We start from the raw sequence: 23,555 nt of genomic DNA on the forward strand, positions 1-23,555 counted from the left end.
GTGTATAAAGCACTGCTTGGTCCCCGGGAGGAACCACTGCAGGACACAGAAAGCATACGGACTCCACAGGACACATGCAGGAGAGCACAACAGCAGAAGCACAACGTTAAGGACATATGTGAGCTTCTAGGTGCAGAGACACAAACGTTCACTACAGTGTCATGAATGTAAGTCAAGGTAGTGCAACGTACAGGCGTGGGGATGGGGCGGAGCCGCAGCTGGGGGGAAGGAGCGATGCTACGGTTGGACCTGACGATGACAGGAGAAGTTCTTTGAGGTAAATATGGGAAGCTTATATGGAAGAGGCATTGTAAGCACTTACAAATACATCAAGAGAGTGATACCCATATGTAGTTAAAAACAGAAATCCACAGGACAAAGAAGTATAAGGTAAAAGCAACGACCCAGTTCACTCCCTGGAGGCAGCCACTGATAAGGACTTTGTCTTTCCTTTCGGATCTTTTGTACAACTATTCGAGCATATAGATACACGCTTCTTCTTCATCTAACCGGTAGCCTGTGATACACACTGTCCTGGGCTGCTGCTTTGTCCTTTGTCCTTCCACATTAGCACATACAGGTCCTCCCTTCTTTCCTTCCTCCTTCCTTCCTCTCTCTCTCTCTTTCTAAGATTTAATTTGTTTATTTGACAGTGAGAGTGAGAGTGAGAGAGCACAAGCAGGGGGAACGGCAGAGGAAGAGGGAGAAGCAGGCTCACAGGTCAACACCCCAGCTGAAGGCAGACGCTTAGCCACTGGGCCCCCAGGCCCCCCTGGTCTTTCCTTTCTTTACAGAAGTGGCAGGGCTTGCTGTCGCATGGGTTCGCCATTACACATTTAACCACATTCCTACTAAATGGACATTTAAGTTGTTTCTGTCCTTTTATTTAAAAAGCTACTACAGTGGACATGATTTTACAGGGGTCTTTGTGTCCATGAGTGAGAATATCCATTGGATTCATTTTAGCAGCTGTTTAGAAGATGGGGTGAAGGTCCAGGGTCCTTCCAACAACGTTGGACCAGTCGTGGCAGAATCCTGAGTTGGTGCCTCCAAACTGTAGAAGCACACAAGGGGACGGACGGAGCAAGGACTTCTTGAAGGCCGGGGACTCCAAGACTGAGCCTGTGTCTGATCTATTCATAGATTTGGGAAGTCACAGGGGTGGGGGGAAGGGGGCGCGTCAAATTCAGGTATCTTGGAGACACTAAAGGCAGTTCTGAAGTGCTTCTGTCTATAAGAGCTCCAGGCCTTACACCTTCCAGGAGATTTTCCAACTACAGGGAGAGAAGCAGCAGCTGCTTTTCTTTTCAGGTGAAATTTTCATAGGTAGGGATTTCAGAAGACTCAGGATCATTCTGTTGTGGTGGTGGCACCCCCTGTGAGCCAAAAGACACAAAGCATATTGTTAACAAAGCCCGGGAAGCCCTGGTTTCCTCGGCCCTGTGCTGCTGCGAGAGGAAGGTCCGGCCAGGCTAAGACTGGTCCGTGCTGTAGAAGTCAGGTCAGATGGACTGGCCCTGGGATGGAATAGTCCATCAGGCCGGCTGCAGGCATTTCTGGAGAACCTCATACTGGGAAGCGGGCAAGGCTCTCTGTAAGGCAGATAGAGGGCAGTTTAGTGCAGCACGTTGAGGGGATACAGAAATGCAATAAAAGGCCTTGCTCTCAAGAAGCTACTGTCTAATGAGCTCAGTCTCTGCCCTGGCTGGAGAAGCAAGACAAACATCTAGAGAAAGACATTCCAGGTGGCAGAGGTTCTGCCGTAAAGTAATGGTTCAGACTCTCAGACTTCACGTTCCCAGGGTTCTGAGGACTCTTCGTTCAGGGAAGGCCCCAAGGAGAAGGTGAGGTGTGAGCTGGTGCAGAGAGGAGGGCCGGCCGGGCGTCAGGAACAGCTCGGGAACGGCATAAACCTTCGAGATACCGTGCAGAGACAGTGTCAGAAAGTAACGGCTCAGGCAGGTTTGAGAAGTTCCTGACCAAGTAGGCAATGACAGTCTCAGGGGACCCAGAGTGAGGACTCGTGGTCCTGAAAATTCTGAAGGCAAGGGGTAAATTCTGTCAAGACCCCAGCTGAGGAAACACACTCCTGTCCACTTAGGTTGTGAGTGAGGGAGTCCCTGGGGTGGTGTGTGAACCACGCAGGACCCACCAGACCAGTGGTGACTCAAGGCCATTCTGAAACTCCGAGTAGGGACTGATGTCCATGACTTTAAGATAGACCAGTAGTGACCCAAACACAAAGGGCCAGGTTGGAGTAGAAAGCAGCTTTGGGAGTATAGTGTAACGTACAGATGAGGTCTCAAGGCCACAGGCGAAGTACCTTGTTGGCTAAGCATAGGCGACCTTCCACAAGGCAGGACATGCGTAGATGATGGCTGAGCGGAGCTGCATACCGCACAGATGCTTACCGACCAAGTTCTAGCCACCTTTTAAGGTCCAACACAAGTTAGTTTTTTGTTTTTGTTTTTTCCCATGAAGTCTTTCCTGTCGACCTCAGTGCAATGATACCTCCCACTTTCAATGTCTGGAAAACCCTTGGGAATGGCACACCTCACAAGTAGTATGTAGAGTGTTTTCATTTCCCTTCTAGGTGATTGAATCTTCTCCATGCCTCTTCCACTGACAGCCAGATAAGATAACAGGTCTTCAAGGTTAAGGATAGTGCCTTCACCGTATCTAAATCCCATAGTATCTAGCCTAATTCTAGACACACTCAAGATGTTCAATAAATATCTATTGATTGATGCATCACTCACAGAGAAGTAGCATAACTGAAAACCTTTGAGTTTTTCTTTTTTAAAATCTTGTTTGCGGGTGCCTGGGTGGCTCAGTCCGTTGAACGTCTGACTTGATTTCGGCTCGGGTCATGATCTCAGGGTCGTGAGAAAGGGCTATGTGCCTGGCTCTGTGCTTAGCAGGGAGTCTGCTTAAGATTCTCTCTCTCCCTCTGCACCCTCGTTCAGCAAAATAAGCAAATAGATCTTTAAAAATTTTTTGTTTGGGCATGTTAAAACAAGGAGGAAAAACAGGGAAGGAATTCTGGGGGAGATCTGAAAACAAAAAGTATATATGAACTCAATCTTTTCAGGGAAGTGAAAGCGGAGCAGGCAGCTGGATTCAGGTCAAGGTTAATTGGTTAAGGTTATTCAGGATTATTTTAAAGCTCTTTGTGGTTTTTATTTACTTATATATATATGTATTGTTTTACAAATATTTTATTTGAGAGAGAGACAGAAGGAGAGAGGGAGGGAGAAGCAGACTCCCCAGCTGAGCAGGGACCCTAGTGTGTGGCACAGTCCCAGGACCCTGAGATCACGACCTGAGCCGAAGGCAGATGCTTAACTGACTGAGCCACCCAAGTACCCTGTATTTTTATATTTTTAAAATATTTTATTTATTTGACATAGAGAGAGAGAGAGGGAGAGCGCGCACACAGCAGAGGGAGCAGCAGAGGGAGAGGCAGGAGCAGATTCCCCCTGAGAAGGGACCTGACGTGGGGCTCAATCCCAGGACCCTGGGATCATGACCTGAGCCGAAGGAAGGCAGAGGCTCTAACCTACTGAGCCACCCAGGAGCCCTCTTTCTGGTTTTTAATACTGAAAGTCCAACTACTGTCTGTATGACCTTAGGCAAACTTAGCTTCTGCGAATCTCAGCTTCTTTTGCTAGAAAATGTGGATGATAACACATTTGTAGAGGTGTCCTAGGGATCACATGAGAATATGTTTGTCCATGTTTTATAAACTTGTTATGAAAGTTAGTTCTTCTTATTTAATGGTAAATTCTACCATTAAGGGACCTTTCAACATCACAATAAAACCAATGTATTATAGTTAATAGCACATTTTCCAAAAAATCTTGACATTGGACTATTGGCTAATTTCCAGTTGTTTTGGGAAATTGCCGTACTGGTGGATTAAGGGTTGGAAGTAAATTTGGAAATATACATAGATCATGCAGCATTTGTGTTTATAGCTTCTCATTCCGGTCAGTGTTAAGAATAATCAATACAAAACATTATTAAATCAATTAGAAACATTCAGCCTTTGGCCAAACAGATGTGAATCAGAAGTATTTGTTTAAGCATTTCTGTTGACCCTGGAGTGTGTCAGGGGGATGTGTAGTGGAGAGAACTTCAGCTCCTTTCCATGGCGATCTAGGACTTTCGGTTAAAATGGTCTGTGTAATAGTTCCTTGCTTTAGGAACCCTGGGATACAGAGAAAACTGTTCTCACCTTCTGAGGTATCTGTATACAGCTGTAGACTGTGGCTGAACTCTCCTTCTGCTCAGGAACTGGGGTATTTCCCTGTAATAGACCAACATCAGAGTATCTGTAATCACCAGATAAGAGCTTTCCAGGGTTTCACGTTCAGCCCTTCAGGAGAGGGGATACCCCACGAGGTTTAGGTTTCATTCAGAGGTTGGTGGCTGCCTCCGTGCAGTGGGGAAGTGCTCTGGGTGCTCCCACCTCCCTTATCAATGGCCCAAGATTGGGAGCTGAGGATAATCACCTTCACTCCAAGGGACCCCAAGGTTTGGTGAACATGGATAGAGCCACAGCTATCTGCCCATGTGCTGCTGGTTCTGGCCCCCGTTTGGAGGGACTAGTCATCACAGTTATTGGATGGTTCTAGAAGTGGAGGAGGAGGGAAGGTGTACTGATCCAAAGGGCTCACCTGCAAGTTGACGACTATTTGCATATACACTGTGTTGTCCTCAGGTGCAGGCACCGTGCTTTCTGGAGTGACAAGATCATACTCTGCTTGCCCCCCAGATGATGAGTCAGATCTGTTGTCCTCCTGAGTGAGCAAGTCATACTCATGGTGCCTCCCAGCCTTGGGTATGCCCGAACTCTCCCGGTCCTTCTCCATTGTTTCACTGCTGTCAGAGCTGCTGTCGGAGCTGGGCCTGTGCTGTTGCTGGGCAGTCTCAGAGAAAGTGTCCAGCTTCTGACACCCTTGGGAGAGCATAGTGCACGGTGTGTGGTCAGTAGTGAGTTTCGAACACATTGTGTGGCTGGGTTAGAAAGTGTGCCAGCCCCTACCTCTTTCTTGTTTTGTGCAAGGATCCGACCTGCTCTGATCTCTACTCCAAGTGAGGCCTAAGGAACTGAAAGAGAGGTTGTCCTGTGTCCCCACAGCGGACTCTGTTCTACTCTCCCTTCCTTCCTCCTTTCAGGGATTCACTCATTTCTCTTGGGTAAATGTTCATGGAGGGTGACACGGGAGGGACTTAGCAACGCTCTGTGAGCCGAACTGGCTCTGCAGGCTAAGCCACCCTGAGTGCCACACTGTGTGGTCTGGGAAAACACAAAGAGGCCATTAGACCTGCTCTTGAAGGAGGACACTGTCCAGCAGGGGGTCAGATCCATACGGAGATCAGTGAATGCAAGCCCGGCTCTGGCAAGGGGGACGTGACAAGTGTCAGGAAAAGGTGAGGACTTGGTCTCGGGTTAGGAAGCAGAGAAGAACTCAGGAAGTTGGTGGGATTGAGGTGGGCCTTGACGGAGGGCTGGGATTTTGATGAGTGACAGGCTGTCGTTGGTTGAAGAAGCAGTATGATCAAGGTGTTCAAAACATTTAACAGGTGCAATGGATGCAAGACAATCAGAGTGGGCCCCTGTGTTGAACAATTCGTTGGTACACCAGGTGCATGTTTAGCTGCCTTTGGGGACACATCAAGGGGACTATTTGGTCTGAGTGTAGAATAATAATGGTTCACACGTACCAAGTGCCTTATATGTATCAGACAGCATCCTAAATACTCCATCCTAAATGTATTCAGTCTGCATGAAATCCCATGACACAAAAACTACATTTATGTAGCCCATAAGGGTTAAATATTTGCCCGAGTAAGCGGTGGGGTCAGGATCTGATGTTCTTAGCTAATACTCCAAACTAATACTCAAAACCTGCATAGGAAAAACGTAGGTAAAGGGTGGTCTGGCTAAAGAGTGAATGAGAATATAAGAGTAATTACCACCTCTTGAGTGCACAGTGTTGGCACTGACCCACTCAGTACTCACAGCAACTCTAAGGACTGGGCGCACTTATTTTCAAGGTAAGGAAACCGATGCATAGAGATTGAAGTGCCCAACGTCACTTATGAGCAGAGTCAAGATTCAAACACAGGACCGCCTGGCCTCAGAACACACACACTTGGCCCCTAGGTTTTAGTGACTTTTGAATAACAAACAAAGGCCATGAGGAGCCATTGATGGCTTTAGAGCAGTCAGAGTTGAGCTTTGCAAGGTAGTGAGCAGAAGGGATAGAAAAGAGAAACCCTGGGGAAGGAAAGGCCAGTTAGGAAACTGTTATACTTTTAGGGAAGAAATAATAAGGAATGGGAATGTCTGTTAATGAGGACTAGTTAAATAAATTAAGGTACATCCGTAGGATAGAATAAATAGGAATCAGTCTTACATATGTCAGTATTACTAGGATATTCTGTTAAGTTAAAAAAAGCCAGGTTCAGGAAAATGCTGTAGATTTCTCCCATACGTGTAACTAAAAGAAAGGCACCTACACACACACACATATACACAAACACATACGCACAAACCTATTTAATGCCCATAAATGCATTAAAGACCCCAAAAAGATTTAGAAATGCATCTTAACGATGAAAGATGTGGGGGGAGGGACCAGGAGATTGGGATTGGGAAGGAGATTTAATTGTATACCATGAGAATATACGATTTTTCAGTTAAAAAATCCCTGCTCAGTAAACAGAAAAATTGTGACACAATGAACCTTGGTAGTGACCAAAGATCTGGAGAAGAGGACACTTTGATTCCGTCTGTCCTTCCTTCCTTCCTCCCTCCCTTTTAAAAAATAGATTTTATTTATTTGATAGGCAGCGAGACAGCCAGAGAGGGAACATAAGCCGTGGGAGTGGGAGAGAGAGAAGCAGGCTCCTCACAGAGCAGGAGCCCAACATGGGACTTGATCCCAGGACCCGGAATCAAGGCCCGGGCTGAAGGCAGACGCCTAACAATGGAGCCACCCGGGTGCCCCAAGAAGAGGAGACTTTGAAGAGATGCTAGGGAGGTTAGAGAAGCAGACCTTGGGAGGTGCTGGGGAGCGAGGAAGATCAGGGATGGCAGTGGTGTCCCCAACACTTCCTTACTCCCTCTCCTGTGCCCAGATCACAAAGGCACAATGGCACAGGCTGGGGGAGACCAGGGTCTTCCCCCAGGTTGTGAGGAAGGAGCCGGTGAGAACCTCCACCCTTACCGTCATTCCTACTTCTTGGTCCCTTTCTCTTGGTAATGTTTTCCCATCCCAAAGGCCCACACTGTTGGATTCCTTGAGCTGCCGGCATCCCACCCAACCCCGCTTTCCATCTCTTCGGGGGATCTCTTCCATGAGAGGTTACATGGTTTTTTTTTAATAGCAGGGTTTGTCCCAGTGGGGGGAGTTTGGGAATTCCTTAGAATTCCAGAGCTTAGAGTTCAGGGTGGTAATGGAGGATACGGAGCCATGGGAAGCAGGGGTGGTAAGACGCAGGCATCTCATCTCAGCACTCCAACGCCTATCAGGACAATTCTACTTTTGCATACTTTGTGTTGTTGGGATGTTGCACCATATTTTGTTCAAAGAAAGCATTCCTTAGCTTTTTTAAAAATTGGAAAACCACTGCCTCAGGGATGTTCTTGGGCAATAGGTGTCCTATGAAATCTTATGGGTTTTAATTTTAAATAGGTTTTAGTTTTGCTCCTGCTGCAAATTTTACCATTCTATCCAGCCTTTGTTCCTCCATTCTTGGAGTGAGGAAAATAACTCCATCCTCATCGGAGCCCACATTTAAAGGATGATAATGCCGGAGGAACCCTACAGATCCCAGAGGCCAGGCCGCCTCCCCTATCTCTGGTTATCATGTTTCTGGAGTCCGTCCTGGCTCTGATTTCTGTTCCCCAAACTTTCTTTCTCCAAGCCACATAACTTCTCAAACTTTAACAAGCATATGATTCACCTTGAGATGCAGACTAGAGTTCGGTATCTGGGGTGGTGCCCCAAACTGGAATTTCTAACAAGCTCCTGGGTGATGCCCCGTGTTGCAGATTGACAGATCATACTGAATAAATTGTCAGGCTTTGGAGCTTCCATCTGGCCCAGGGACCCCGCAGCCCGTGTCATTGGTGATATTACCTGGTGCGTCTGCTGGGGTTTCAGTGGAGCTGGAGCTGGAGGCTGGGTCTGAACCTGACAAACCAAGGTAGAGAAGACTTAGCAATAGGTCTGTTTGTAGAGAGACGTGTGATTCTAAGTGACAAAGGAGACGGGGAGAGATTTCCAGAGACAAACACAAGAAAAACGCTCTAGGGAGGGGGTGAACCCTGACATGAGTAGGAACCCACAGGACAGGTGGCCAGAGTCCCAAGGTCATTTTCAAATGAAGAGAGGGCCCTGGAGCCTCCTGCCGTCCCTCTGTCCCCTCTGTGGTGGCCACTTCTCAGGTTCGTTTGCGTCTTGTAGGAATTGCTGCAGGGATCTTATGTGTTCTACCCAATATGCTCTTTCGGGAACTGTTCCATTTCCCCTGCAATACGAAATTCCAAGGGAGCTGCCAATCATAATAGCTAATCCCGCTGGCCACAGTAGTTGGTCCAATCAATGGTCACATGAGCCAAGGCTGCACCAACTAGAGATCTTTCAAGTTGGAGTTGGAGGGAAACATCTTTTTTCTCTTCCTGGTGGCATATCTCTTAGTAGATACCAGCCTGGAGCTACCAACTGCTGTGTTGTGGCACAGCCCACCCCCATCCCTGCCCCTCAGCTCAAAGAGTAAAGTAAGGGTGAGAGATGGAGGGCCCTGATTTTTAACTCTCTGGTAACATTTGTCCCTAAGGCCAGCTCCTTCCCTTTCTTCCCCAAAGATTGATTATGTGAGTCCCAAAATAATGAATCACACCTTCTTCACTGCCCCCCCCACCAAAGGTAGTTTGAGTTGGGCTTCAGCGATTTGTAACTAAATTTAGAGTCCCAACGAACAGCCCTCTCCCACATCAGGAGGAGAAGAAATGAAGTTTTGGGAGAGTAGGGGTAAGAGGGGACCAGGAGAGGGCAGACAAGCCTCCGAAGGTCCCAGGGATGTGGTCTGGTGCTGGCACGTGCAGTGATCTCAGAAACCCACATGGTATTTTTTGCTTCCAAATGTACCAGATGAAGATCCCAAAGAACAGGATGCTGGCTATCAAGAGTCCAGTGTAAAGCTCTGTGTTCCTCTCAGGCCCTTTGAAGAGGAAATGAATGACATTAATACAAATAATGACAAGAAGGTTGGAACAAGCAATGGACAAAGCATAATGTCCATCTTAAAAAAAAAAAAAAGCAAAATGGCCTCTTAAAATCTCATGCTATCGCAGGAAATATTCCTTTTCATTCATTCATTCTACAACTATTTATTGAGTAGGCATTGTTCTGGGCTAGAAATTATAGCAGTGCTTAAGGTAGACACTGTCCCTAGGTAGAGAGATAACATGCTTTGCCCAGTGTCACAGAGTTTTAAATACTTAGACAGGATTTGAATGTAGGCTGCCTGGTTCTACCTAAGACATGCTTATCCATCACACTACACTGCTCCTCTCTGTAAATGGTGTAAGGGCAGTTCTAGGCTCAAGACGGAGTCAAGATTTCTACCTCGTAGGGCTCTAAATCCATCTGCCAGCCTGACCTAGAGTTATCACCTCCCAGGTAAACCTCTCTTTTTCTACTTCCTTCTAGAACAGAACAGAGCACAGAACTCAGGGTTCCACTCGTGATTTTGTTTTGTGACATTGAGCAAGTCCCTAATCCTTTCTGAGTCTCAGTGTCTTCATGTAACGGAGGATAGTAAGGGTATTTGCTGTGTAGGATTATTGTGAAGCTAATTGTGTTAAAATGCGCATGGTCCTAGAATAGTACCTGGCATCTAGGGAGAGACCCTAGGGCTTCCTTTCTAGCCACTCAGAGTCTGTGTTCCCTCGTGGTCTGCCTTCCTTCACCGATCCATTTCAATCAACTCATCTCCACTAACTTCTGACACTGTGCTGTCCATGTATGGTAGCCACAACCCATGCTCTAAGCCCTTGGAATGTGGCCAGTATGACTGAAGAACTAAATTGTTTACTTTATTTAATTTCTAAAAAATTAAAATGGAAATAGAAACATGGCGATTTAATTTCTTATTGAAAAATGGTAAGTAGGTTTGGGACAACTTGGATATGTAAAGCTATTTTTTTCAACTGTCACTTTTATGAAATCTGAATACAGACGGAATGCTTCCCATGGAAATTTGTCATCTGAACGGAGATGTGCTGTTAGTGCAAAATCCATACTGGATTTCAGAAGCTTAGTACAACAAGAAATGTAAGTTATCTCAACGGTAATTGTATTGAATATAATCCAAAACGGTGATATTTTGGATTTAGTGGGTTAAATAAAACATATTATTAAGGTTAGTTTTACTTGCTTCTTTTGACTTTATCTAATGTGGCTATTAGAAAGTGTGAATGACACGAGGGACTCCCATTATATTTCTGCCGGAATGTCCTGCTCTTGCCCACTCTTGTCCACACTCTCTCACTGCATTTCATAAAGAACCACTCAGACTGCGAACACTTGGATACCAACGTCCCGGTCCCTGAAGTCTGGCTGAGCAGAGATAAACGGTAACCTGGACAGATGTCGCCAGGAAGAAACTGCTGGGAGCTGCTGCTGACAGGGTTGCTGGCGATGCATGTGATGTTGGGGTGATTTGCACCACGTGTCCAAGAGACATTGAGGTGAGGTCCCTCTTGGGATTCGAAGGTTCCTTTTTGTAGGGGGGCCCATCTGTATGTCACGTTGTATCCATTGTCCTCCACTGAGCATGTCAGGTTGACCCTGCAGATACCATCCTTAGCAAGCCCAGGATGCCCGGTAATTTTTGGCTTCTTCAATCTCCCTGTGTGAGGAGAAAGACAGACCTAATGTGGAGTCAGGCCTGCCTGCTGGGCAGTCACCATATCCTCACTCATTCAGAACACACTCCTGAAGTTGGGTGTTGGCACCACCTTAGGGCTGAGAAAGTGCCTCCAGGAGGCACAGGAATTTTGGAATGCACCTGGCCTTTCTCTTGGCAGCCATGGAATCTCAGACATACCCCTTCACCACTATGGGCCTTTGATGCTCAGATGTTAAACAAAGGAGTCAAAATAAAAACTGGAAAAAGAAAGACATCACATCACTCCATAGCGTACCCTGTGAAGAACCAGCAAACCCGTCAATACAGGTAGGTACAACGTCTCATGCACTCTGAGGACTTGAAGGCTTACCTGTTGAGGTTCCATCATCGGCCATCTTTACTCAGGAGATAAAGGGTGAAGAGCTGAGTGCCGCTCTGACATAGAGTTAGTGCTCAATAAGTGTTAGCGATTTTAAAAGAAATATAACACTGGCACTAGTGATGCCTAATTTATTATTATTTTCACTTAATCTTCTTTCTCTTTTTTTAATAGTTGAGTCATGGCATGCCATAGATGTGGACTAGCTGACTTCCAGCATATTCTAACAGGACCATGCTCCGTGAGTCTCCACAGATAAGTAGACACCAACAAACCCAGGTAGGGGATGTGATGACCGTGTCTGGGTGGTACAGCTGAAGCAGGTGGCAAATGTAAACCCAGCTGTCAAGCCAAGCTCCTGCAAGGCCCAAGCCTGAGGAGAAAGACTGCAAGTTCTGTCCCTCACACTCGGGAGAGCCAAGCAGCCATCCCTCTTGGAGGTCAGAGGGTCTTTGGATACTAAAGCCTTTCTCCTCAGTCTTCTCTTTGTCCTCTCGAGCCTGCTGTGCCCTTATCTACAAGGATACTCTTCTATAAAAATGCGGGTGGAAGAGCTCTGAGATCCACCTGACAAGCAGTGCAGGACAGGGACAAGCACTGCAGGTTGGGTGGCGGAGGCCAACCTCGAGCTTAGCAGAAGGGGGACTTGGCAAGCAGTTCCTGCCCAGCTGCTGGCTGGAAATTTTCCCTCCGGTGAGTTGACTTGTCTGGACTCAAAAGCTGTGCTAGTGATCTGAGGTATTTGGGGAGGCAGGGAAAGGAGCAAAGAGGAAGGAGAAACATCCCAGGGGAGGAATGTAATGACGAGTACTCTGCTCAGAAACTCACCATAGACATGCAGCGTGATGTGTTTTGTGCTGATGACTCCGGAGGCCTGGGAGCACACGTAGGCATGGTAGTGGCCAGCATTCTCCATCTTTAGCCGGCCAATCATCAGGGAGTAGTCTTGGCTGGAGTTCATATTGGCATCCTTGAACTTCATGAGTGGATCAGCTGTTGCTGCTGCTCTCCGCTCTTTGCTGATAATAGACGTGTTGAACATCCAGATGACGTTCTCTCCGGCATGACTGGCCGAGAGTGTTAGGGGCAGGGTGACTGACTCCCCCAGGATCCCCACTACTGTCTCCCCTATCGACTCTCCTCTGGAGGGTCCTGGAGCTGCAATCAGAGATGAGACATTGGGGCTTCAGTCATTGGGTCTCTTCCCTAAACCCTCAGCCTGCCTGAAGGAGATTGAAGCCCCAGAAGCTCTCCTGCCCACACCCCCTTTCCCTTCCTCTGACAAGGCCTCCCTGCTCGACACTTGTCATGGACAGATATGCACCTGGCTCTGCCTTTTGCACACTCAGGCCTCCCTCGCCCTCCCTGTCCTTCTGAGGAGACCACGGGGGATACCTCCAGCTAAAGAAAGAACAAATTAGATCTCTTCATCCATCTTCCCTTCCCTTCCCTTGCTTTATCTTTAAGGTTTCAGAGTTCCCTGGGAGCTTCCAGGTGCCCTGCCAGTCTCTCTCAGACCCCAGAGGGTGAGAACAAGATTCTTCAAGCCTGTCTTCGTCCTCACTCCACCCGTGTCCTGCCAGAACCCTGGCGGTTTAGACTCCATGACTGCTCAGACCATCTCTGAAATCCCCTGGAGGGCCCAAGTGGAGCCTGTACCTATACAGAACTGCCGGGCGCGGACGGGGCTGGAGGTGCTCTGGCTGACCGGGTTCCTGGCTGTGCAGGTGTATTGCAGGTCTGGGTCACACAGCGTCCAGCGGATGATGACAGTGGAGCCCTCCTGCGATTCAGAAGCCTGCGTGTCCTGCAGGGTCCAGCTGTACAGAACACTTATCCCCGCCGTCTCCACAGAGCAAATCAAGGTAACGTTGCAGGAGCCACTGTCGGACATGTTCACAGACTTCACGATGACTTGAGGCTCCGGCACCTGCTCTGTAGGGACAACAGCAACAAGGAGATTACTCAGATCCCTTCAGCAGCAGGACACAGCTGGGAGAAGAGGCTGGTGATGATAGAAGACCCAGGGACAGAAGGAAGAGCCAGAATACCTGTTCCAGGGGAAGTTTTCTCTTAGTTTCCCCCGCAGCCTGGACTGAGTGCCCCTCTTCTACACTCCCGTAAATCCCCAAAGAGTGTTACCTCCATGACTCAGCGAGACACCAGTCCGATTACTCCTCTGTCTCCCCAACAGTACATGAACTCCTTCAGGACAGGGCCAATGCCTGTGCCCAAATACTAACACCTGACTGGCCCGTCCTTGGAAGTCTCTCTTGCATGTTTGGTGAATAAATGCACAAATGAATCAGCCCCAAACTCTGTGCAGCAGGGAGTTCTGCCTCTAGAATTTGGAGTTGCTTTTGTCTTTTGGTTGGAATTTATGGCCATGGTGCTTTCAGACCTTCTTCCGGTCCTTTCTTTCCCTTTTGTTCCATTTCCTCTGTCCACAGCGTGTGTGTGTGTGTGTGTGTGTGTGTGTTTAAGTGTGCTTTTTTGGGGGAATTGATAATACATAAAATTGAAAGGATACAAAAAAGCGTACATAGTTTAAAAAGCAAGCTTTCTTGTTCCCAGATACTTGTTTCCTCTCCCCAAGAATTATGCTAAGAACTTCCTGTTGATTTTTCCAGAAATATTCTAGATATAGACACCCACATGATAGTATACTATATAAGTATATGTATACTAGATATTACTATTATATATACTGTATATTACTATTATATACACACACACTGTCCTGAAGCCTTTAAAAATTTAATTATATGTTGGCTTTCTGGGGAAGACGGCAGAGTAGAAGGACCCTAAGCTCACTTGTCCCATGGATACAACTGGATAACACCCGCATCCATGTGAATAACCCAGAAAATGCCCTGCGGACCAGCAGAACTAAGGCTCCACAGCTAAATGTATAGAAGAGGTCACCGCAAAGAGGGTAAGAAAGGCAGAGGCGCAGTTGGGAACTTATGGACCCACAGGACCGTCCACAGGATGGAGGGATAGTGTGGGTGCAGAGGACGGACAGAAACACTCTCACACAAGGAAGAGGAATCCTCATAACATTTGGTTTGGAAAACCAGAGGGGCCTGATTTCGTGAGTTCTTACAATCAGCAGCGGCTTAACACCTGGAACTTTAAAAATGGGCTGGCTGGGCTCTGGGAGGGGGAAAGGAAACTGCATCCCTGTCTATAAAGAGGCAGCACAACAAACAGCACTCCCCCTGCCCCCCAGGACAGTAGCAGCAGTTTGAAAAATCACCTGGAATATGTGGGAAGGAGACTTGTTTACTAATCTCAGAACATGTTCTGGAGGGGCAGAGATCACGCGCAGACTTCTCCAGGAACAAAGGAGCTAGAGGACATCATTTCCTTCCCCTGTCCCCACCCCACCTCGCTAGACACATGGACACCTGTGGGAACCAGTACAGTGCCAACATGCAATACCTAACTTGCTAACAGCTCACCCGACCCCTGCATTCTCCTGTAGACATACCCCTCCCTGTCATGCCTCCTTTGCAGACCTGCTCCCACCGCAGACTTGCACACCCCTTGCTAACACCAGACACCTTGCCCTCCACCCAGCCCCCGCTTCTGCAGATTTGCTTCCTGCAACCCAGCTTGCCTGGGTCCCCTTTGCTACAGGTCCCCTCCTGCAGCCTGCTTGGAGGGGGAGAAGCAAAGCTTGATACGCTGCCCAGCTTGCCCCTGAGTTCTCCTGTGGTCCTGACTTGTCCAGTGTGCTCCCGGCCAGAGCCCATCCAAAGTAGTGCCTCAAACCTGACAGTGTGCAAGCAGTACCAGCAGGGGCCAGCACTCCAAAGTCCCAGGCACTTCCCGTCCCAGGGGGAAGGGAAGATGAGATGACCACACACAACACACACACACACACACACACACACACACAAACACACACTCCAACATGGCCACAGCAATGGGTTTGGGACCAACATCTGGTCTGAGGGCAGGCCCTGTCCACCAAAGAAAGAGTCTCAGGGAACAAAACAAGGAAATCACTCTGTAATTCAGTGCTATTGCATTTCTGGCAAATGTCTGCTCTGACTCCACTCAAGCCCAGGCAGCCCGCGACTGGCCACTAACAACACGAGCACAAATAGCTCTTAACCCACTGAGCCACCCAGGCCCCACATTGATCTTTTCAAAGAACCAGATCCTGGTTCCATTGATCTGTTCTGTTGGTTTTTAAGCTTCTCTTTATTTCTGTTCTAATATCGATGATTCCTTCCTTCTACTGGTTTTGTGTTTTGTTTGTTCTTCTTTTTCTAGCTCCTTTAGGTGTGAAGTTAGGTTCTTTCTTTGAGTTTTCTTGCTTCTTGAGGTAGGCCTATATTGCTATAAACTTCCTTCTTAGAACAGCTTTGGCCGCATCCCAAAGATTTTGGACTCTTCCCTTTTTCTTTGTCTCCATGTACATTTGATTTCCTCTTTGACTTCTTGGTTGACCCATTCATTGTTTAGTAGCATGTTATGTAACCTCCACGTATCTGTGTTCTTTGCAAATATTTTCTTGTGATTGATTTCTAGTTTCATAGTGTTGTTGTCAGAAAAGATGCATGGTATGACTTTGATCTTTTTGAACTTGTTGAGACTTGTTTAGTGTCCTAGTATGTGACCTACTCTGAAGAATGTTCCACGTGCACTTGAAATGAATGTGTATTCTGCTGTTTTAGGATAAAATGTTCTGAATATATCTGTTAGATTCGTCTGATCCAATGTTTAGCCAGTTAAGGGTCTGTCTTGGGCCCAGAGTCTTGGGATTGAGGCCTTCATCAGGCTCCCTGCTTAGCAGGAGGCCTGCTTCTCCCTATCATTCTGCTGTTCCCCCTGTTTGTGCTGTCTCTTTCTCTCTCCAATAAATAAATAAATAAATATTTTTTTAAAGAAAGAAAATATCAACAATATTGATAAACCTTTAGCGAGTCTATGGGAGAAAGGAGGAGGAGAGAAAGAGAGCGAGAGAGAAGACTCAAATAAACAAAATCAGAAATGAAAGAGGAGAAACAATAACTCACACCACAGAAATACAAAGGATTATAAAGAATATTATGAAAAATTATATGCCCACAAATTGGAGGATCTAGAGGAAATGGACAAATTCCTAGGAACATATACCCTCCCCAAACTAAATCATAAAGAAACAGAAAATTCCAGTACTGGGTATTTGCGCAAAGAATATGAAAACACTAATTTGAAAAGATATATGCACCCTTGTGTTCATAACAGCATTATTTGCAATAGCCGAATTACAGAAGCAGCCCAAGTGTCTATAGATAGATGAAAGGATAAATAATATATATATATAAAGAATATATATGTGTATACATATACATATACATATATGTATATATGTGTGTATATGTATGTGTACACATACATATACACTCACATACATGTATGCATACACACAAATATGCACACATATATGTATATACATATATACACATATGTATATACATACATACATACATATGTATGTATATACACATACATATACACAAATATATACATATACATATATATGCACACACATACATACATATACAATATATATATATGAGTATTAGTAAGCCATAAGAAGGAATGAAATCATTTTTCTAAAGATTTTGTTTATTTTTTTGACACAGAGAAAGAGACAGCAAGAGAGGGAACACAAGCAGGGGGAGTGGGAGAGGGTGAAGTAGGCTGAGCACGGAGCCCGATGTGGGGCTCGATCCCAGGACTGTGGGATCATGACCTCAGCCGAAGGCAGATGCTGAACAATTGAGCCACCCAGGCGCCCCATGAAAGGAATGGAGTCTTGTCATTTGTAACAACATGGATGGTTCTAGAGAGAATTTTGCTAAGTGAAATCAGTCAGTCAGAGAAAGACAAAAACCATATGATTTCACTCATATGTGGGATTTAAGAAATAAAATGAACAAAGGAAAAAAGCACAAACCAAAAAACAGATTCTTAACGACAGAGAACACACTGACGGTGCCAGCGGTCGAGTAGGGCATGGGCGGACTCAGGGAGGGGATTAAGAGCACACTTCTCAGAACCGGCCGAGGGTGATGTACGGAAGTGCGGATTCACCATAGGGCACACGTGAAGCTAACATAGCACTGTGCGTTCCTGGTGCTGGAATTAAAACAAGCTATCAATGTGACTTAGAAATTGCTGCAGGTTGGTACATATGGAGCTCATTCATTCTGTTTCTATTCCCTGCAAAGTATTCCATTTCTTTAACATATGCAGAGCACTCAACAAATCAATAAAAAAGGTCAAACTACCTGATAGAAAGGTCAAACTACACAGTTAAGCTGAACTGTGTCTTCCCAGAGTTCATATCTTGAAGCCCTAATTCCCAGTACCTCAGAACATGATTTTATTTGGATATAGGACTGTATTTGGAGATAGAGGCCATTACGTTAAAATGAGGTCATGAGAACGGTCCCTAATCCAAAATGACTGGTGTCTTTATAAGAAGAGGAGATTAGGACATAGAGGACACAGACAGAGGGATGGCCATACAAGGACATATCAAAACAGGCAGCTATCTGCAAGCCTAGTAGCAAGGTCTCAGTAGAAACCCAGCCTGCTGACACCCTGATCTTGGGCTTCCACTCTCCAAAACTGTGAAAATAAGCTTCCGTGGTTTAAGCCACCGAGGCAGTGGTATATTGTTATGGCAAACCCAGCAAGCTAGCTAGTACAGATGGGTGAAGGGTATTAACAGAGTTGCAGAAAAGAGAACACAAATGGTTTAAAACACATTTTGGCTGTGTTTTCACTCTGACATCTGTATTTATGGAACTGCATGAAAAGGACCAACATGGTGGCCCTATTTGTCCTAGAGAGATAAACACCTAGGAAGAAAAAAAATCTGCTTTTAAAAATAAAAGATTAGGGGCACCTGGGTGGCTCAGTGGGTTAAGCTACTGCCTTTGCCTCAGGTCATGATCTCAGGGTCCTGGGACTGAGCCCACGTCCAGCTCTGTGCTCAGCGGGGAACCTGCTTGTTCTTCTCCCTCTGCCCCTCCTCCAATGTGTGCTTTCTCTCTGCCCCTCTCTCTCTCTCTTTCTCAAACAAACAAACAAACAAATAAACAAATAAATCTTTAAAAAAAATAAAAGTTCGGGGTGCCTAGGTGGCTTAGCCGGTTGAACATCTGGCTGAGTCCAGCTCAGGTCATGATCTGGGTTCATAAAAGTGAGCCCTGCGTGGAGTCCGCTCAGAGTCTCTCTCTCCCTCTGCCTGCCTCCTTCTCAAAATAAACACATAAAATCTTAAATAAATAAACAAACAAACAAAATACTAAAACCCATGGAAACTCTCTGGAACTCACCATAGACGTACAGTATAAATGTCTTGTCAGTGGTGACTGCAGAAGTCTTCCGGTTTATCTGGGCTTTGTAGGGTCCAGCATCTTCCAAAGTCAGGCTGCTGAGATGCAAGGAGTAACTGTCCCCACTGATGTTTAGTCGGTCCTGGTAGCTTTTGGCTGTGATGAAAATCTGTTTTTCTGCAGTTACGAAAGCAAGAGTGCCTTGGGGACCACTCCAGGCGACATTCTCAAACGCTGTGTCTACTGAAATGTTCAGGGGGAAAATCACCAAACCCCCTAGAATCCCGGGCACCACTGCTGAGGTTGAGTGCTTTTCAGAGGCTCCTAGCCCTGCAGAGACAGAAGAGGGATTTGGAGAAGAAGTAGCTGGACTCCTCAAGTCAGCCTTCATTCATTCATTCTATAAAAACATACTGGGAACAAATGACAGATGTTGAGAAATGAAATGAAATTCCTGCCCTCCTTCCTCTAGGCTCATTGCCCAGCAGAATCATTCCTTCATTCCCTCACTTAAAAAACACTCTGTCTTATAAACGCATCTACAAAATCAGTTAAACAGACTTTCTAGTTTTCTGTCCCAATGTGGAAATTAGGCTGGTGACTTGGGGTGAGTTTTTGAATTGCTCTGAGAATCAGTTACTCATCTAGAAGACAGAAAATGTTCACACCTATGCTATCTTCCTTTAGGGATATGGTAGAGATGGAATAAAATAGGTTGCTGTAAACCGTAAAGAACAAAGCAAGTAAAAAGGAAGCATTTTTTAAAAAATGAGACGGATTGATGGATGGCTAGCAGGGTGGATAGATGGACAGGCGTAGGGGAAGGCAAGTGATGTGAAAGTAATGGTAGCGCCAGGGTGGGAAGCATGGGAGTGTTAGTGCAAAATTCTTTCAAGTTTTCTCTGTGTTCAAGAATTTTCATAATAAAACGCCGGCCACAAAAGGACCATTTCTCATCTCAATCTCACTCTTCCTTTCCCTCATTGTCCAGGGGATCTCAGACTGGCTTTGTCTTGGCCAGGGAAATCTGGTCTGTCCTTAGGAACAAGGTTTGGGGTTGGGAATAGTTACGTAGCAAGGATTCTGCTCCTGATTTCCTCATCTCGAGAAAGACCCAGATCCCTGATGTACATTGTTACCATGGCTTCCATAGGCCCAGCATCGGTCCGAGGCCGCTCATTTCCTTGCAGGGGCCCTGTGAGTGTCTGCTGGGGGACCTCAGTGTGTATTCCCAGATTCAAGAGCTTCTGAGGCTCTGGAGAGTCCTCTGATCAAATTTGATCCAGATCCAATCAGATGGGTTCAGGACCCAGATTACTCCAGGAATCTGCTTTGAAAGTAAGTAGAAAATGTTGGAGAGAAAGGAAAATCTGAAGCCTGGAGAGACGGGAAGAGACTGAGGTGTGCTCTGAAGGCCCAGAGTGTACAGAGTTATGCAGGTACACAGATGAGACCCCTAGACTGGTGTAGACTGGTACAGGGCTGGGGACCGGGGCGTGATTCTCTACCCACATCAGCCAAGCACTTGGACCTTGTAGGGAAGTAGCTAGGAGGATGCAGGACTAGGGACTTTGGACAAGTTAGTCTAGGTCAGTTCAGGAAGATTCTGGGGGCAGTCAGAAAGCAGAAACTGGGTTCGTGTGATGCTGGTTTGAAGTTACTCGAAAGAGAGCTCTTCACCTCTGAAAGATACTGTTTATGATTCCTACGACAACTAGCACTGTGTAGAAGTGACCTCATTCAGTCCTCAAAATTACCTGAAAATAAGCTCATGTTTACAGAAAGGGAGCTAAAATTTTGGGAGTTTTAGCCACTTGTTTAGATGACAGGTTGGTCAGCTGCAGAGCCCAGATTCCATGTACATGATGTCCCGGAAGGTGGAGGCCGAGAGCTCTGACCACCCTCCATCCCAGGAACCCAGAAGGGCCGGAGTCTTGGCTGGGCACATATGACGCACCCGTGTCTCCTCACATCAAAGCAAGGCACACAGACTGTCAGCAGGAGAAGAGAGCTGTGGTTCGTGTGCGAATCCTGCTACTGCTGCAGCAAACAATGCTACGATGCTCCGTGACTCCCAGTGCAGGGACAGAAGTCCCAGGCATCAGCCATCTTATTTTGAACTACGCCATTTGGCAAATAATAAAAGGGTGTACAATGATTGTGATAACTGAATTTGGCTTCCCCACCTTCAATAGTTTCCAAATAGTGCATTTAGTGATTATTATAACAATCAACTTCTCCCAGCTACATGCCAAGTGCTTGCTTACAGATAACATTTTTCAGGTACAAGAGAGTCTTGCATGATATGTCTTACTAATCACATTCTATGTTTAAGAAACTGAGGCTCACACAGCTAGGAAACAATGGAGCAAAGATTTAATTTCAAATGTTTCTGATATTTGTAGGGGCAGAGGATGGGCTGCCCTGAGGTGGGCCACTTTGGCATGAAGACTATTCCAAACCGAAGGCAATCAAGACCATGTGGGCTCCAGAGAAACTTTTGCCTTTGCCTGAACTACACAGAAGAATCTGAACTGGGGATCTTTCCCAGAATAAGGGTTACCAGCAGAGATGAATTTTATCTGAGTGACCGTTCTGCACAGCAGGACAAACCTCTAATGACCGTACATCTTCTGTTCTCTGCACTGCCCTGTGAACTGCCCTCCTTCCCTCGGAGGTCCCAGACCCCTGCCGCCTTCTCCTTCGTCTGGGATGACGTAGATACCTCATTTTGCCTGAGGGTCTTTGGAATTTCCTTGTCTGTGTGGACTCCTCACATATATGTCATTAAATTTTATTTTTTTTTTCTGTTAATCTGTCTCATGTCAACTTGGTTCTTAGTCCAGCTAAAAGGACCTTGAAGGGGACAGGACATTCTTTCTCCTTGACATACCAAAGTGGAAGAACTTGGCACCCTACTGCTTCCCAAGTTCCTGAAACCATTCCCTGGAGACACAAAGGCATCAGAGAAACTCCCTGCTAGACCAAGACAGTGAAGTTTGAGGTCATCCCCAATCCGCGGAGCTAGATAGAGGGAGATGCCTCTTTACCTTGAAATTTACTTGTTGTTCATCTGAGGCTTGAGTGACATTAGATGGTGAACTTCTGGTTTATCCAACACAGCCAGGTAGCACCCCAAGAGTTGGGTGTGACTACAAGGAACCATGATGCTTGTCATGTTTTTATGGCAAGCAAAGATGAGATGCAAAGTGAAAAGAGATTAGATCGGAACCCAGCCCCAGGGTCTCGGCCCTGCCCCTGAGCATGCATCTGGAGGTTTTCTAGAGCTCCCCTCACTGCCACCCGTCCACCCCCCTGCGCTCAGATCCCTAGGCTAACTGTGCTACCCTCCACGGTCCTGAGGAAAATTGTATTCCCAGAGGGACGGTAGAGGTCACTGTCCCAGGGGACTGAGACCCTCCCTGGGGTACTGAGTCAGCTCTGCCCACTGGCCATGCTGCTGAGAGATGTTTCCAGAAAATAGCAGGACTTGGGCCTGGACGGGGAGGTAGGATGTGGGGAGAAAAGGACATTCGGAGAGAAACCACCCAGCCCAGGGCCCCCAGGCCATCTCCAGACCGCAAGGGAAGCCCCCGGTTTGGGACATCTGACGAACATGGCAGATGTAGAAAGAAGTTCCAGCAGTTCAATATGTTCCCAGAAAAGGGGGTGGCTTGTCACCAGAATTTTCATGTATCTCTCTGTGGATTTTATCCACATTGTACAGGGAACAAACTCATCACTCAGCATTCCTTAGCGGGAAAATGTCAGAGTGAGAGGAACATAGTTATTTGAGAGTTATTTGAGACAGGGGCCAGAACGTCACCTACTCACGGTGAATGACTATGCACAGGCTGACACACGCACACGCCCCCCCCCCCACCCCCCCACGTACACGCTCACACACGCACATGCTCACACACGCACATGCTCACACGTACCCGCTCACAGATGCACATGCTCACACACGTACACGCTAACACGCGTACACGTTCACACACGTACATGCTCACATGCCTGCGTGCACGCACACGTACATAAGAATAACGTGGAACCCACAGACGAACTATCACAAGGAGAGGAGTTTCTAAATTTTACCAACAAGAACTCCGGCGAACAATGTGACCAGCCCCGGAGGGACACCGCCAGTGAGGGGCAGTGGCCATAACGGGGACTTACCCACTGGCAGGAAGAGGAGACGGGTCCAGAGAAAGGAAAAGAACATGTGTGTCTTGGTCTTCTGTGGTTTACTGGAGGACGGGAGAGCCGAGTCATCCGGGTGTCGCTTGGGGCCTGCCATGATGATTTGTTTGTGGATCTCCGGCTGAAAGAGGAAGCACTTACGTAACACAGAGTCCTGTGCACGCGTGTGTCTGGTTGGGCGAGCGCTGTCTGTAACGGGCACCTTAGGCTCCTCCCGCTCGCGTGGGCTGCGCAGCCACCCCAAGGTCGAGAGGAGTGCGCTCTACCGACTGAGCCAGCCAGGTGCTCCCGTATGGGTCTCTTCTCCTTGTGGGGCTGGTGTCCTGGCTTGCTGCTACCCAGGAGAACGTGGCCGTGGTGATAAGCTGTCACTTCTGAGATTAGGTGCCAAAAGGTTGTGTCTTCCATCTCCGTGTCTCTCTCCCTCTCTCCCACCCCCAGGTCCCTTTGCCCGGAGCCAGGTATTGTGTTGTGAGCCGGAGGCCTCAAGGCGAGGAGCCAGGGGAGAGCGCCAGCCCAGACCCAGCAAGGCGCGCATGTCTCTGCCAACAGTTCATGAGGACTTCAGAGCCCCCGGGAGGCCGTGCCTGCCCAGGGAGGTCGGCAACCTCGCCCATGCTTGACTGGTGCTTGGTGAGACACCGGGACCCAGAGGCACCAGCTAGGCTGTGCCTGGTTGGCTGATCCCGAGAGACCGT

At 47.1% G+C, this 23,555-nt stretch overlaps 1 protein-coding gene and 1 long non-coding RNA gene across 4 annotated transcripts; one reads left to right on the plus strand and one right to left on the minus strand.

The window, feature by feature from the left end:
* Positions 1-868: 868 nt before the first annotated feature.
* LY9 (lymphocyte antigen 9) lies at positions 869-23,061 on the minus strand. Of its 3 annotated transcripts, XM_059146921.1 has the most exons (10): positions 22,834-23,057; positions 18,655-18,984; positions 12,968-13,243; positions 12,137-12,466; positions 10,660-10,929; positions 9,139-9,237; positions 8,154-8,207; positions 4,680-4,960; positions 4,238-4,309; positions 869-1,376 (listed from the first exon to the last, which is right to left on the minus strand). In XM_059146921.1, exons 1-10 carry the CDS (start codon positions 22,952-22,954, stop codon positions 1,308-1,310), a joined length of 1,902 nt encoding a protein of 633 aa, XP_059002904.1. In that variant the 5' UTR covers positions 22,955-23,057; the 3' UTR covers positions 869-1,307. The 3 variants fall into 3 exon arrangements, with proteins under 3 accessions (XP_059002904.1, XP_059002905.1, XP_059002906.1); XM_059146922.1 differs by lacking the exon at positions 9,139-9,237 and having other exon boundaries at positions 22,834-23,059; XM_059146923.1 differs by lacking the exons at positions 9,139-9,237; positions 10,660-10,929 and having other exon boundaries at positions 22,834-23,061.
* LOC131815234 (uncharacterized) lies at positions 10,927-12,968 on the plus strand. The gene is made up of 3 exons (XR_009347616.1): positions 10,927-11,256; positions 11,483-12,001; positions 12,776-12,968. It is a non-coding gene; the product is annotated as an uncharacterized LOC131815234 (long non-coding RNA).
* Positions 23,062-23,555: the final 494 nt, after the last annotated feature.

This window comes from Mustela lutreola, chromosome 14, assembly GCF_030435805.1.
Source record: "Mustela lutreola isolate mMusLut2 chromosome 14, mMusLut2.pri, whole genome shotgun sequence".
In the NCBI taxonomy this organism is placed as follows: domain Eukaryota; kingdom Metazoa; phylum Chordata; class Mammalia; order Carnivora; family Mustelidae; genus Mustela; species Mustela lutreola.

Coding starts and splice junctions, on each gene's coding strand:
- LY9 (XM_059146921.1), bottom strand. CDS start 22,954: ATGGCAGGCCCCAAGCGACACCCGGATGACTCGGCTCTCCCGTCCTCC. Junction 4,961..8,153: donor AACCCCAGCAGACGCACCAG/GTAATATCACCA, acceptor TGCTCTCCCAAG/GGTGTCAGAAGCTGGACACT. Junction 1,377..4,237: donor GTATACAGATACCTCAGAAG/GTGAGAACAGTT, acceptor TTTGGCTCACAG/GGGGTGCCACCACCACAACA.